The following is a 16,625-nucleotide window of genomic DNA, read 5'->3' on the forward strand; positions in this document are numbered from 1 at the left end:
AAATGTTATTCTTTGAATAATACATGAAAACCTGCAGGTTTATTTTATTTTATTTTTTAATGACAAAATTTAAGAACAACTTTGGAAATGTTACTGCTTTAGAAAAAAATAAAGAAAGCAGACTTCCATTTCTGGTGGACTTGAATACTAATCAACATTTATGACACAAAGTCGTTCTAAAAAATACAGGAAGCTACAGTCTGATGAACTGTTGATTTTAACAAAATTACTTACTTTTATACTTAAGCTTGTGATTATACGGTAACTGATCAGTGCTAATACTTTACATATTCATATCCTTTAATGAAGACAGGTGACTGATTTCAGCATACCCAATGGTTGAAAAAGGCAGAGTATTACAGGCGAAAACAGCATGCAGGGCAAGACACATCCAAAACTATTTAGCAGGTAAAAATAGTCTAGCTTATACCGACCAAAGACTGATAAAAACACATTGTATAATTTCACCTACATAAACCAATAAAAATTATGGCAATAGTTTAGCGGATTCAAGACTAAAAGCAGATAACCAAAACTTCATTTACTTTTTTTTAATGGAATTTCAGGGCAAAGTTTGTTTAACCCAAATGAAGATAATGACTCGAAACTTGATAATTCAGAAGGCTCTAACTTATAAAACCTAGTATAAATGTCTACATTTCAATTAGTTTTTAATTAAATGTTTAAGTCAGGATGATTTAACTTAATATTCATATACCATTGATCAAAACGATCCTGAAATTTCTCTACCTCAGTAATAATGATAACAACAATAACGGCAACAAGCCTTCTTAAATGAACTCCCCAACAAGAAAGTAAGCAGAAGGAACTCTCTCCAGCCGTCCTCACCTGTTGCAGAATTGCTCCGAGGGAGTTCTTGTCTTTCTGATTGACACCGTCTTTCTGCAGTCGAGCTAGCAGCTCAGGTTTCTTATAGGCCTTCAGTGCCAGTAAGTGAATCACCCTGTCCCGATATGGCCGCTGGGAAACACTGCTGCTGCTATGTGTCTTTCGAATGGTATTTGCAGGGTTCATGGGGGTTGATCTTTTCCTCTCAGGCACTGCATCTGAAACAGCTTGAGGTGCTTTCCGAATTTGCACTCTTTTCCCTAAAGTCCAGTAGAAATGACATTGTTACACATTTGCGGGTGATAATATAATGAGCATCTCAATTTCCACAACTCTGATTTAGGTACCTCTTCATTCTGGAAGGAATAAAGACTTCATATTTCAGTTTTCACTTTAAAAAGATATGCAAACAGAAAGCATTCTGAATAAATGGCCTAAAATGCAGATTCAGAACTTTCTGACAGAAGCACTTATTGGAATAAATATGTATTATAAAACTATTTTGGCCACTTAGCTATACACATGGATAATAATTAGTGACACACACCATAGCAACACACTGGAAATTTTAAGGTTGTAGGCATTTGATGTTAAGTGGAAATAAAGTAATCTCCATACTCACCTGTGCTACTTACAGAACTTAAACCTACATATTGTATGTCATTTCGTTGGCAGATAGGAATACAACGAATATGTGAAATGTGAAAGATACCTGTCTATCTCACTAAGGACACACTGTTGGCTGAGCTCAGTCATTAGCTTAATTTCACAGATTCAGAAGCCACAAAGAGGAGAGTCAGGCATAATTTGGGGTCAACATTCACCAGGGCATTCATGAGTGATATTCCTTTTCAACAGATATAACATACTCTAGGAGTCAAAAAGCAAAAACAAAACCAATCAACCAACCAACCAACCACACAGTCTAAGAGGGCCAGACAAGCAGATCTCTCCTCTGTGGTGCTGAGACTACAAGGTGAGTTAGAGGAATGGAAAGTGCTAAAAGCAGGCATTCACACCATTTCTGCACAGGCCAGTGCCATTCACATAATTAACACACTTTCTGCTCAAACTTAACAATGACAAGTGTTTGGCAAGTGGCTATTTCTAGAAAATACTGTGGGCTGTAGTGACCTAAATACTATATGGATGTGTGAAGCCAACAGTACATGGCTGGTCACTGACAATACCTGGTAACCATTCCTTGCTGAAGAAAGAGAGATTAGAATGAAACTGTATTAGACCCTCGCTTTATGATTTCTGAGGTGAAATCTCATACATCACTACTAAAGCTTCCAACTCTATGCCCATTGGTTAAAGAGGGGGAAGAACTGGTAATGACATACAAGGTGGAACAACTGCATTAGGGACAATACTAGCAATTAGAAACAATGGATAAGTAAAAGCAGTCTCTAAAGCGCTGTTGGCTTGGGTGAAAACAGCTTAATGGGGCAGGAGCTTTACTGAATAGTAGTTCTGTCCATGCTGGGTTCCCAAGGCCTGGCCAGAGGGGCTGTTTGTTTGATACAATCCTACCTAAAGGAGAAAGAAAGGTCTCACTGGCTCTTATATTTCTTTACTATCTGGAGGTAACCAATTGTAAATATCAGATCAAAATACTGCACAACAAAGGAACTCAACATTAAAGGGTCACTGCCCAGTGGTAAGAAAAGCTATTAAATTAAGGTACAATTAGAGATTTGGAGATAGATTTAGATCTGTTTTCTGTATTTTTCTTAATTCAGAGATAGTTAGATCAATGTCAGATGTGCAGGGAACTAATATCTACCTTGCACCAATTATGGGATGGGGGAGGGACACCGTGCTAAGAGCTTTACACATATAAAGTCTCATAAAGTAACCTGATGAGGTAGGCCTTGGTCCTATTTCACAGATGAGAAAACTGAGGATTTCAATGGGATAAGCTCAAATAGTAGAGTGCTGACTTAGCATTTGGAAGGTTCTGCGATTAATACCCAAGTTTTCCTACTTGTACTTCTTTGTTGGAAAGGTTTTATGAACAAATGCCTAATGTCTGCCCTTGCTTCATGTTAGGCTGCAAGCTTCCTGTAGGCAGTGCTATAGCTGCTTTGTCTATCAGCAGACCTAGATTTTGATGACTTGCAAAGTGAAATGACCAGCAAAGTGTCAAAGTGAATGACAGCAAGTGAACAAGCAGACAGCAGAGGAGCAGAATCAAGGTGGCCTGTGCTGTATTTTTGCACATTACCAGGCTGCCAGAGCCTGAAGACACAATGAAATTTCTAAAGTGGCAATTGCAAACCTTCCAACCCACCACTTCTCAGTTGCAATAGTGTTAGCAAACAGTACTACTTCCTTGAAATTTCAATAGGAATTTTTGGAAAGAAAGAATAGAGTTAGGTCAGACAAGTTTAGGAAATGCTATCAATTCCACACTCCCCTCCCCCTTGAAACCTGTTTAACTTCTACTTCCCCAAACCAAGCTGACTATGGATCCCTCTCCCACACTCGTCTCTAGGGAGCGGGATGAGCAGAGAATGGTTTTTAACTAAACTCACATACACCATGACTGGTCATTTAGAATGAATTCAGGCCAGCAAGGAAGGCAAATACAAATAAAAACAAAAACAGGACTATCACTGTGTTGCAGGCTGCCCTACCTCTTCTGTAGGTCTCACCAACCTCTGGTCCACAGTCTCAGGAAAGCCCCTAGGTCTCCTGAGTTTACCCCACCCTCCCAAAGTAGACATAGGGCTACCAAATAAGGGAGGTTCACTTTGCCCTTAAAAGGGGTCAAAGTATGATGGCTAACAAGAAATTAGAATCTGGACAGGGATGTGACAGCATTGGAGTCTCACCTGGGGCCTAATGCTAGGCTATCATTGGTCCATGAATCTCCTACCCACAAAACACTCACTTCACCTTTACCTCATTTTAAACAGCAAGTTGTAGGGTAACCCATTTCTTTCAAATGATGAAAGAAGAATCCAGCCACACTGGGCCACAGAGTTTTGCACAAAGATCACTTGCTCCCTGCCTCCCCATCAATTTGTGCCTATTCAACCAGGAAGGAGTCCTCTGATTTAAGGTAAGAAAGGCTATAAATGAAGAAAACATTAGTACTCTAAGCAGTTACAGAATTGAGATGCTAAAGCAAAAAAAGAGCAGGAAAATGTGGTTCAAAGTGGGCAGAAGAAAGGTTTTATTTTTATTTTTTACATTTGCCTCAGAAAAGCCCTTTTAATAAAGCCTGTGGGAGAACCTAATTCTCTTCCCAGACCCAACTGCTAATCAATTCCCTGGGCTCCTAATATAAACAGCAGCAGCGGGTCGGACAGAGTTGGGTAATCTGGGACTACATCTGAACCGTTTTGTTTCATAACAAGGAGTCCACTGCTAGCTTCTCCATTTAATATGAGATGGTAAAAGTACTTAGCCCTCCGTCTAATGACTCTGAGTAAACAATCTGAAAGGAAGGTGTTAAAACAGACAATCAGAAAGAGAGCAGGGACGGCAACCGTCTTCTGCAGTTGTTTTTCTGTTCTGTGGAACCTAACTAAAAACCCTGGCAACACTGACCCAAGGTTTTAAAAACACTGGCAGGACCTTGACAGTGGTGTGACTCTGTCATGGTTAAATACATAATCCACTGCAATGAAATCCATCTCCACTACTTAGCATTTGAGATCACTTCTTCAAAAGGTTTACTATCAAAACATATATAAACAAGTCATAGACTGCTAGAACTACAAAGGACCTTAGATGTTATCTAAGTGCAAAACTCCTTATTTATTTTTTATTTTTTTATAAGTTTATTTATTTATGGCTGCGTTGGGGCTTCGTTGTTGCAGGCAGGCTTTCTCTAGTTGTGGTGACCGGGGGCTACTCTTCGTTGTGGTGCCGGCTTCTCATTGCGGTGACTTCTCTTGTTGCGGAGCAAGGACTCTAGGTGCACGGGCTTTAGTAGTTGTGGCGCACGGGCTTAGTTGCTCCGCGGCATGTGGGATCTTCCCGGACCAGGGCTCGAACCTGTATCCCCTGCATTGGCAGGTGGATTCTTAACCACTGTGCCACCGGGGAAGCCCCAAACCCCTTATTTTAATATTTGAGAAAATTAAGGTCTCCAGATGTTAATTGATTTGTCCAAGGTCACTCAAACATGTACTAACATCAAAAATAAGGAGGATGGGGGGAAAAGTTGGGAAAACTGGAAAAAGGATCCTAGAAATCAGGTTGTTTGGGTTATTTTATATACCTAAATAGATATTAGGTATATAAAATAACCAAAATTTACAATTCAATAAATTTCCAGAATTTAGATAGGAGTCAGTGAGCAGACTTAAGATACTGGTAAACTAGAAGTGATAAGTTTCTTTTTTCTTTTTTTTAAACAATGGGGAAGGATTATAACAACACAACAATGCTCATCATTGATATCAATGGCATAACTAGAACTGGAAATATTACTGAAGAAATAATAACAATGTTTTCTAGGTTAAAGCTTCTCCTGTGCTCCTCTCCAGGCAAAACAGGCCTTCCCCCATTCCCCACCCCAAGCCCACTAGAAGGTCACAGAAGCTCACATTCCTGGTTGCCTAGGCAAGCTGACCCCTAAGAGCACAGCCTTCCCTTCCTTAAACTGGGCTTGTGCCCTAATTCAACTATCAGAGGACTGGATGATGCCACCATACCCCCCACAGTGAGACCAACATTATTCCTATTTGTCCTCTACTCGGGCTGACACTATTAAAAGAAACCTTGCTCTGCAAAGGCTTCTAAGCTGGCAGAGGTCAGCTTTTGGTATCATTTTATATGATATATTCAATTAAGAACTAAAGAGGTATCTCCTGTTGTCTTATGAAAGAAACATAACTTGTTAATGAGGCCAAACTCTTATCATTTGCTCTTTGCTGATACCAACAACTTGATATGTAAAATGGAGAGGCAGTCATAACCCAGCTCATGCGGTGATTGTGAGATTTAGATGAATAACTACAGGTGAAGTGCTAACCAGTGCCTTGTGCATCGCAAGCACTCAGGAAGTGCTGAGTAATATTAGTATTGAAGGGTGACTGACTAGCGTTTTAAAGAACTAAATGGGTCAGTTTTGAGATACTGAAAAAAGCAGGAGGATACAAACTGCCTGGAAGGAAAGAAACATGGTAAAGGCCTGGCAATGGATACAGTTAGAAGAAAAAGATCAAAACATGCCATAACAAGGAAGAGTAAAAAAATCAAAAAGAAACACCAGAAAAGCCAATCCAGATACTAGTCTTTTGCTCTACTGTATTCAGAATTGATTAGTCTTTTCTTAGGAGTAGTGTGTGCAGTTTGGAATTCTGAGGTGAAGAACTGGAGGCAGTCCAGAGGAGAGCAATAAAAATAATTAAAGGCTTGGGATACAGGCCATATTAAGGAAAGTTAAAAGGAGCTGGGGTTACTTGACCTAGAGAATAAAGGGCTGAGGAGGTTAATGACAAGATTTAAGACCAGAGAAGAACACTGCTGTGATGGTGAGTAGCCCAGGGCACAGAGGACACAGCACAGAGGAGAAGGTTAAACAGAGCACTTGTCTGGCAGAGGTCACTGTGGGGCTCTGCAGGGGGGGAACATATGTGTGCTCTTCTTAAAATGGCATAGATGTAATCTGGTTCAGATTTAAATTTAGATAACCTCAAATTCTATGTGGTCACTCTAAAAAATGTATATAAATTATCTGTAGTGCCTATACGAAACCCTGCAAGTTCCAAAATTCCCATACCATCAGGGCATGTATGGCCTGTGTAATTCTGGGTGTTGAAAAGTCTCTTGTGTAAGCTGGGAATGAACTGTACCGACCCTATCAAAACAAACAAAAACACATGGACATAGGGGACGCCCAAGGATCTTTCAATGGAAAAGTACGGTGATCATTGCTAATTTTCAAGCTTTGGAGTAAATCAAGGTGAAGGTTTTCAGATAGTTATATTGGGAAGAAAAAAGAATCATTTTGATTGCTGGAGTCTTCTATTCCTTTGTCAAACATACCAATTTGTCTTACTGTTTATAAATTGGTAGTATTGGACTTAAAAAACACTCTCAAAGCAACAGGAACGGCAAATTCATAGCGTGCACTTAAATTTAAGAGCAGCAGATCTTGTACATTTTTAAAACAATTTGAGATTTAGCCTACTAAAGTTAATTAAGTTACCTATGAGAATAAAGAAAGAAAGAAAGAAAGGAGGTTGGAAGTTGTTACCTCATTCAGCAGGAAAGAGAAGATGAAAAATCTCACTGCTAGTAAGTTACTGGGCAGAAACTGGGCCCCGTGGGTACAGATACCTGGGGAAGCCATGAATTGTTGTTAAACCAAACTAAATGTATCTAAGCTAAGCACCAAGTCCCAGGAGCACTGGCTCTGTTCCAAAGAAATACTTATTAAAGATACTAGTGGAGCTTCTCAAAGCTGAATGTATTATAGCTGGGTCAGCAATGGGAAAATACAGAAGTAGAATTATACCAAACCATGGAAAGATGTTGATTAAGGGATCTGGTTATTCAAGAGACTTTTTGTTAGCATTTACATTTTCAAATTAATATCCTTTCATCATTTACTATCCAGTGACTTGTGTTATTAAACTGACCGAGGCCTCATAGAGCTCATCTTCACTCTGCGTGACTCTATTACTGTTAATAGTCACTGTGAATTAACTCTTTAAAACTCTCAGGGTCACTGCTCGTAAAGGAGAGACTCAACTTGCGGGTCTGGTCTTAATTCCCCTCGATTTGATGGATATTTGAGTGAGCTGATGATAAAGGTGATGGGGGTAGCGCAGGTTCTTAATTAATGGAGAGATGAGGATGAGGATCCATAATTGAGATGACATCACAATTGAGGTACCAAAGAGGCATCACCCTAATGCTTTGCTATAAGCACGTTTTAATACTTTTGCAATAAAAACTCCTTGTTGTGCAAAGATCCTTTGAAATTCTGCTAATAGAAAACTCATAAGTTCTACTAATAGATTTTACTATAAAAATAACTCTCCAGAAGTACAAAATAAGAACTATACTGTCCACCACTGAAATTACATCATCCAGTGACAAAGAAAACACAACAGTACCACTATCACAATCTCACATAATAAAGTAACTTGAGCAGATCCCAGGATTGTAAAGTAATAACAAATGGCCAGTAGAGGATCTGGGATTTATGAAAGAAATAAAACTTTTCAATCTCTTCAATTTATCAGCAGTATGAAGAGAATAAATGACTTTTGACCATGTTTTTCAAAGTGTTCTGAAAACTAATTTCTGTGTTTTCATTAAGTAATATTACCAATATTTACCTAGAGTGATCTTGAATGATTCCAATCAATCAGCAAGAAGGAGAAAGGTATCTATACAAACCTACATATGGTCCACCAGGTTTGATAACTTTTGTGCTTCGGTTGCGGGATTCCTCCTCTGCCTGGGTCATTCTTTCTCGTGTCATCTGATACGAGTCATTTGTTGCACACACTGTAATTTTATCTTGTATAAATCCCAGGCAATTGAGCTGGGATGCTCCAGAGCTGTCAGGTAAGATGGTGCCTTGTTAGATATGTCCCACATTTTGCATAATAAAGGCAAGCAGAAATTGTATAATCCTAAAACCAGCAGCTTTAATAATAACTTTGCAATTCAAAATAACTAATATTAGTCATTTTAAAATGTAAAGCTTACTTAAAAATTTTTAAGTTTCTCCTCTTCATTTGATATCACATTTTTTTTTTCCATATTCTGGATAGAATGGGTGAAATGAGATCTCAGAGACCAAATCCATGAAATGTTGAAAAAAAAAAAAAAAAAAAAAAAGAATCAGTACTTGGAATGAAGACCAGAGTCTTGATGGGGACTGTAGTTCTACTGTCATTTTTAAAAGAATTATCTACCACTGATGTGAGAAATGTTAAAAGTTTACTTTTAATGGAACCATAATATGTATGCTTTAGAACTGACTAGATGAAACAGACCCACCATAATAATGCCTTTTATTTTTAATAAGATATTAAGTTTAAGGCTAAAGTACTGCCAAATATCATAGTTTAATTTATTACTATTCACCCAAATACCCTAAAAAATTGTAACTTTATATTTACCATTGTTAAATCTCTATAAGATGATCTTTTGATATAGCAAATACTGAAAAATACTGGACAGGAGATTTTTGCAGAAATATTAAAAAAAGAAACCTTTTATTTACACAATCACGAATATTAACACTGGCCAGGAAGACGGCTCTGTATTCAAAGTATTATGCTAATATTAGGGGATTATGGTAACAGTTATGCTAGTATTTTAAAAAGCAATTATTATGGCCTTAACACAGACTAGAATGTAGAAGTAATGAAAATGTCACTACAGCTCTGATATTCTATTTCTTAACTTAATTGGAAGTAGCTTTGTTATGATGCTAAGAAATAAGGGTTGATAAAATTTTTGTAAGTTGCTAATAACTGTCTGTACAAATGCTATTTTAAAAAAATCAGTTCGTTCTTCTCATAAATATTTATTGGGCAGAGAGACTGTGTGCCTGGCAATGTGTGAGGTACCTGGGCTGTGACAAGGACTGACAGATGCGGTCCCTCCTTCAAGGAGCTCTCTGTCTAATGGGCGACAAGGATGAGCACACTGGAAATTATGATGCAGTGTGACAAGTGACAGGGAACAGGGAACCCCCAGGAAGGTACTTCACCTGGACTTGTGGGCAAGGCAAAGGCTTCCTAGAGGAAGTGGTGATTGAGCTGATCTAGAGGGATAACTAGACAAGGGGGAAGGACAAAAGTGTTCTAAAGGGATAACCAATGTGTGCAGGCCCAGAGGAACAAGGAGGAGGTTTTCAGCTTGACCAAAGGGAGCTGGCAAGAACAATTAGAGGTGAGGATGAAAAGAGGGTATAAGAAGTGCATCACACAGGGCTTTGGAGGTCATAGTATAAATTTTGGACTTTTCCCCAAGAATAACAGAGACTGAAAATAGTCTTATTTATTCCGTAGAAAAATCAATCTGGATGAAGAACGGATTGGAAGGAAGGGGGCACTCTTGTGAAAGCAGACCAGTTAAGAGGCTACTGAACGATTACAGACAAGAAGCAATGGCTTGAACCAGGGTAGGGCAGTGTGAATGCAGAACAGTAAACAGATTCCAGAGATAGTGAGGAGGCAGCATTGACAGGATTTGGTCAGAGATTAGCCATGGCCAGGGGTCGGGGGTGGGGGTTGGGTGGGTGGTCGTTAAAGACTGTGCCCAAGTTACTAGGTGTGTGGAGCTGCCATGTGAGACACCGGAGTACGGATGGGAGAGAGAAAATGAATTCAGTGTTGGACCTGGTTGGTGACTTTGAAGAAGTAAGGAGCAGTCTCAGGAGGGAATGGACTGTGAATAACACTAATATTTAAAATAATCAATAGGAAGATAAAAAGACCACAGGAGACCAAAGAGGTAGAGGGAAATTAGAAGAGCAGTGTGTCATGGAAGCCATGGGAATAGAGTACTTCAAGAATCAGAGAGTGGTCCACAGTGTGAAATGTTGGCAACAAGTCCAGAATAATAAGGAACCAATAAGCATCCCCTGGGTTCATGGGCAAGGAGGTAAAGGCTCTCTTCGAGAAGCATATTTCAGTGGAAAGGCGGGGACTGAAGCCAGACTTCGGGTCCAGAAGTGAGTATAAGGGAGGCGGGTTTGGGTTTTTTTTGGTTTTTGTTTTTGCGGTATGCGGGCCTCTCACTGTTGTGGCCTCTCCTGTTGCGGAGCACAGGCTCTGGACGCACAGGCTCAGGGGCCATGGCTCATGGGCCCAGCCGCTTCGTGGCACGTGGGATCTTCCCAGACCGGGGCACGAACCCGTGTCCCCTGCATCGGCAGGTGGACCCTCAACCACTGCGCCACCAGGGAAGCCCGGTTTTTGTTTTTATTGTCTTTTTTAATGAGGCCTACTTGAGCTGAAAATCCAGTGAAAGGAGAGAAAGGAAGGGGTAGGGAGGGAGGATGAGTAGGAAGAAAAGACTGCAGTAGAGAAAAGTCTGCAGTGTGAAGGTCTGGTGGCAGGAAGTTTGAATTTCAACATCTCCCCTTATGATTTACTAAGTAATTTACATAGTGAGAATAAGCTGAACCTATTGCCAATCACAATGAAGATACAGTTTTCACCATCCAAGGTCAAGAAACAGATCTTTACATGAAAACAAAATACAGCTATAAACCCTGTGGGCAAGAAGGTACTCTCCAGAATTCTCCACTCATCCCTTTTGAACTTAGTTACCTTAAAAGTTTAAATACTTTGACATATGTGCATAAATGTTCCTACAGTCCTTCTCTAGCCTAGCTCACTGTTTCCTATACTTGAGTATGCATTATTTACAGAGCTGTATTATGTATTTTCACTAGGCCTGTGAATGGGCAGATTCAAGGAATTTTTGAGTGTGGGATTTCCACCATCTTACATATGAGAAAAGCGAGGCCCAAGGAGATTTAAAAAGAAAGATAAGAAAGAAGACTAGTTGATATATATTTTTTGAACATCTATTTATGGAGCTCAGCCAACACTGTAAGACTGGAAAATGAGTGTAAGAAAGCCCCTGCCCTTAAGGAGCTTGCACAACTGTAGGAGAGACAAGATATATGGAAAATAAAAAATCAAACTGAATAGAAAAGGTGGAGCCAGATTATAAAAAGGTTTTCTTGCCAGGATAAAAACTGGAACTCTGAGTGCTTTTGTTTTTATGATGGCAAATTTCAATTTATATTCATACCACACTTGGATCATACGAATGTATTTATGACAATGTTCTCACAATAATTGTTTCTTTTCTGTTGGCACATCATGTGTAGTTTTATAAAGTGACCTTAAATCTTTCTCCAAACAAGGTAGAAATAAACACACAGGGTATCTGTGATGTAACGGAGAAACCATATTACCTATGATAGGCCTGGTTTTGAAGAGGGAATTAAGTTCCTTAATGAAATTCCTAATGGGACATAGTTCAGTTTGATGTCAAAATGTTCTCACTGTACTAAAATAATTCTCTTAAGACAAGTGTTACAGGTAATGGCACTATTAGAAATCGGTGTGCCCTGTGGTATGTAAAGAACACTGAAGTATGAGTTAGAACTCAGTTCTCATTCAGCCCAGTCACTAACCAACCAGCTATGCAACCTGTGAAGTGAAGGGGTGGAACCACACAATCACCGAGGACCCTTGTACTTGGTGATTCTATGATCTATTACAATGCTGTCCCACAGAAATTTCTGCAATTTAAAATGTTCTGTGTTTGTGCTGTCCACTATGAGAACCACTAGCCATGTGGTTATTTAGCCTATAATATGTAGTTAGTATGAGTGAAGAACTAAATTTTATTTCATTTTTATCAACTGAAATGTAAATAGCCCCATGTGGCCAGTGGCTATCACTGTGGACAGTGCAGAAAAGTCTACAGAGTCTAAAACTCATGCAATTTATACCAAAAAATGTAAGTTTGGGGGAAGGCAATTTTTAGAAAGCAAAATTAACATATACTCAGGGAAAATGGCAGATTAAGATAAAGCAAAAAGTTATTTAGTCACCTTAAATGGGAGAAGAAATTTAGACCTCTCTCAGTGAAGTGTCTTATTTTGTATCTCTGCCTTCCCTGCTTACTTGGAACACAACTTTCCCTTCCTTTCTCCCACACACAGCAAACACTTAAAGTTTCAAGTACAGACACAGAGGAGAGATAGGGATGGATGGCCCTGGGGGCCTTGGGGAACTTTCGGCCAATGTCAGTGTTTCTCGGGAGGTTGGGGGCTCTAAGGCCTTGTCTTTATCCACAGGCAGAACAAACTCCCATGAGGGGCCGTTCTTTAATCAGAAACAACCACAGCAAAGAAGAGTGTAACAAGTAGCTTAGTGTTTACAGAGGACCTAAGTAGATAAGGGTTCCAGTGGGTACCCTGGGCTATGGGTGTGTATTTTTGTCTTCCTCCCTCCTTTTTTCCCCTGAAAATCAGAAATGACTGCTATACTGGGGTTAATTTCTAGTTTCCATTCTGCTGCAGAATAAAGATTTTTAAAAACCTATCTTAAAACAAGCCTTGCACAGCGAAGGAGGAAGGGGATATATAAGACACACGTATATTTTCCTCCTTTATCTATGAGTGTGAGTCCTGAGGATACTATAAACACTCTTATTTATATTCAGTGAATAAAAATTTAAAAACCCCTCAAACTTGTCTTTAATTAAAATAAACAAAATAAACCATGTTTTATAGGTATAAAATCTATACCTTAAAAATTCCTCAAGGGCAAAAATCTTAAAATTTTTGTGATTGTATCCTACAGTGACAAATATAATTTCTAGCACATAGTATGTGCTCAATATTTCTCAAATAAATAAATAAGCCCTACCATTCAAGTCAGTAAATATTTACGGAATGACTACCATGTATTTTATTGTAGAATTAAAAAAGAAAACCCTCAAAGAAAAATCATTTTCCCTTCAGCATACCTTGGAACGCACTTACCTGGAGAAGGTTTGCTGGATGCAGTCAAAGCTGCCTTGAGGGTTGTCTTTACCCACATTTGACAAATAGAAGTTAAAGGTATGCACTTCGTTGGGGGGATCATTTTTAGGGATTTTGACAAGCTAAAAGGGGGACAAAGAGAGAAACACTTCAAATTATAAATTTGCTATAGAATGATCTGATGACTGACTTAACTGTTTTTCAAGCGACATTCATTTTTTACCGAAGCCCTCTTGAGCATCTAAATTTATAGCATTTATATTACCAAATCATTCAAGGAATCTGACAAGCATGCTTTAACTCACCACGTTCTTATTTCCATTTTCTATCCTAAAGTGTCAGTAATCATATCGGCTCAGTAATTAGTTTATAAGAGGAACCCCCTTCTTTTCAAACTAGAAAATGGTTACAGTTCACATGAAGAGTTATTAGTGAACTCGCTAAAAAGCTCTTCCTCTTTTGAGATACACAGGTTCTGCCTTTGGCTACATGACCCGCTGCTAAATAGCTTCTAGATATTTAGATGGTCTCGAGATAGAGTCCATATCCCAATCTTTTGCTGTCTTATTACATACGCATTTCATTTTAATTCTTACTTCTTGGAGCAATATTTTTGAAGAATAACTAGCAGCATAAGGTGACTACTATAATTACATTCACACCAAAACGCAGCTGGGTGCTTCTCCCTGCCCTATGATTCTTGTACTCATCCTCATGTTTACAGAACAAGGTCAGCAGCCTACAGAGATTATTCTGCAGGGCACTCCAAGGCTGAGCCCCAGGCAACACTGTGGAACAGGCAGATGTTTCCTATGCTCTTGCTCAAGGTCTGGTTTCTCTGCTAGATGGGAAGCCCCAGAAGTGAAGGGACAGGGTTGCTCTCGATTATTGAACCCCTGTACTGGGTACATTTTCCTGGCACATAGGAGGAGCTTAATAAACATTTGTGAATAAATGAGCTGGAAACTTCTGTCTTTCAACTGCTCCACTCTTCCCAGCTCCCAAGACCTTTCTTCCCTTGGGTCTACAGGGGCCACCATGGTGTTAGATGATAATTATGAATAGGATGCATTGGAAAGAAAGTAAAATATGACTTCCTGCTCTCCAGCCTCCAAATACATGGTCTTGGCAATTCAGTAGACAAGCAAGGAGGGAGAAAGTGTTTTCTAATTCTCTTTTGTCTCCTCCAAATCTGCCCTTTACATCAATGGAAGATTAAGACTCAGAGCTAACTGGCTGCCAGATATATATATATATATATATATATATATATATATACACACACACACACACACACACACACACACACACATATATATCACTCATGAATATGCTAGTAAGCATAAGCGTGTATGAACTCTACTTGGCCCTGAGGACATCCTGCAACTCTGATTTGCTCACTCTAAAAAGACTCCTAAGGTTTTATCTAAAGAAAATAATTTAAAGCCACCAACTCCATCCCACACCCCTCCCCCTAAAAGAGTGAAGAAAGCTAAGAAGGGAGACAATTTGCAGTGTCTGGTACATAGCAGACATGCAATAAATGTTTGTTGAAGGAATGAACGAACAAGGAGAAGAAAAAAGAAAGAAGTCAAAGGTAAACATCTTTTCAAAGGAGATTCATTCAGAAGACCCATGTAGAGTTCGAGAGCCTAAATTTCACCAAAAATGTTGAATATTAGATAATACTCCATAGATCCTCCATCACTCATGAATTTAAACTATCTTTGACTCCCTTTTTAAATTAGTTCTAATTGCTAGAGTAACAAGCTTCTACATTAATTATCCACTCTATAAATTATATCTCTGGGGGGCCCTAAAGTTACTCTTTTATTTCCCCAAATTTCCCCTAGTTCTAAAATGCTGGAACTTTGTGAACAAGTCTTAATTTACTCTGTAAGTATTCATCAGGCTGTCTTATTGGGCATGCAAACTGAACACCTAGTCAGCAAACACACACTGGTGAAATGAAATGGAACGTTTTACTTCTTAATCCTATAGAGAGGGAGCAGAGCAGGAGCCAAAGGAATGCTTGTGTGAGATGCAAGGGAACAGCAAGTCTGTCCACAGGCTGGTGTAACAGCATTCACTGACGTCTGCTTTTGTTTTCCTAATAATAGCAGGGTTCTGCTGTCAGAGAAGGGATGTGCCCGGTAGCCCAAAGCTTCCTTAAGGTCTAGGACAGGAGGTAGACAGGTAATGTAGGTGTGAACACTTGAATGACATCCCTTCCTCAGCCATGACTGACTTAACTTCCATTCACTTTCCCCCTCAACTGTCCCTGTAGATCTGCAGAACCTGGTTGGGGAGATTTTCCACAGTGGTTGTAGGCTCATCTCCAGGCCAGACTCTGGCTTCAGTTTAGGCCTAAGGTCTTCCTTCCTGTGCGGCTCAGGTCTGGGAATGCAGGAGCACTTTACGTACCAGAGTATGAAAGACTGTCCGTTTTGGGAGATTCTAAGTTGTATTTTAAAAGAGTAGAAGCATATAGTTTTTTTGTATTTTGCAGGAGTGACTAGAGTCTGTACTCAAATTCTACAAATGTTCGGTATTCTTTCACTGAAAACTTTTAACTTAATTACTGGAGTCCTTAAGCTCAGACATCTACTAAACAGAGCATTTTATTCAGGAAAGTTCTTAATGAACCTTTATAATATTTAAATGTAGATTTTTCCTTTCTTATCATCTAAATTGTGATTCCTCTTAAGTAATATTTATACTTCTAAAGGTGAAAAATTATCTTCCTATACATTTTTTTCATTTTTAAACACACACACACAGAATGTCTTTGTGTAAATTTGGAGGATTTAATAACAAAAATACCTTGTATGAATTAATTACTGTGCACACCACTCAAAGCATTAGGGTCTGGCCTGATGGTGGGCATAGAATACTTTCATATTCTTATTCTTTAAAAGAATCTTGAATAGAAAAAAGCTATAGTCATTTTAAAAATATCATAATGAACAGAACAGGAAAGAATCAGATCATACAGAAACAAAATTAAAAAAAATACACAACCCATGCTATATACCCACTGAAGTGTTTGAAAGTTTGTATCCCACATAGATTAGAACAGCAGTTTTCAACAAGGGGCAGTTTTGCCCCCCGGGGACATGTGGTGTGGGAGGGTGCTACTGGCATCTACTGGAGGCCAGAGACAGTGCCCAACACTTTACAGTACACAGGACAGTCCCACAACAAAGAGTTACCCAGTCTAAGATGTCAGTAAGGCCCAAGTTAAGAAACTATGGATTAGAGCTAGAGGTAGAAA

General features: G+C 39.1%; 1 protein-coding gene across 5 annotated transcripts in view; it reads right to left on the minus strand.

The window, feature by feature from the left end:
• The window catches only part of ELL2 (elongation factor for RNA polymerase II 2), a 75,745-nt gene that overhangs the window by 16,700 nt on the left and 42,420 nt on the right, over positions 1–16,625 (minus strand). For 2 of the 5 annotated variants that reach the window (XM_030848174.2, XM_060296031.2), the window contains exons 3-5: positions 13,352–13,473; positions 8,221–8,384; positions 850–1,109 (exon numbers count right to left, since the gene is read on the minus strand). In XM_030848174.2, the coding sequence (XP_030704034.2) occupies positions 850–1,109; positions 8,221–8,384; positions 13,352–13,473 (546 nt within the window). Of the gene's footprint in view, positions 1–849; positions 1,110–8,220; positions 8,385–8,535; positions 8,593–13,351; positions 13,474–16,625 lie in introns of those variants that run through there. The other 3 variants (XM_060296032.1, XM_060296033.1, XM_030848128.3) reach the window with 2 other exon arrangements.

The sequence above is a fragment of the Globicephala melas genome, chromosome 3 (assembly GCF_963455315.2).
Source record: "Globicephala melas chromosome 3, mGloMel1.2, whole genome shotgun sequence".
NCBI classification, from domain to species: Eukaryota; Metazoa; Chordata; class Mammalia; order Artiodactyla; family Delphinidae; genus Globicephala; species Globicephala melas.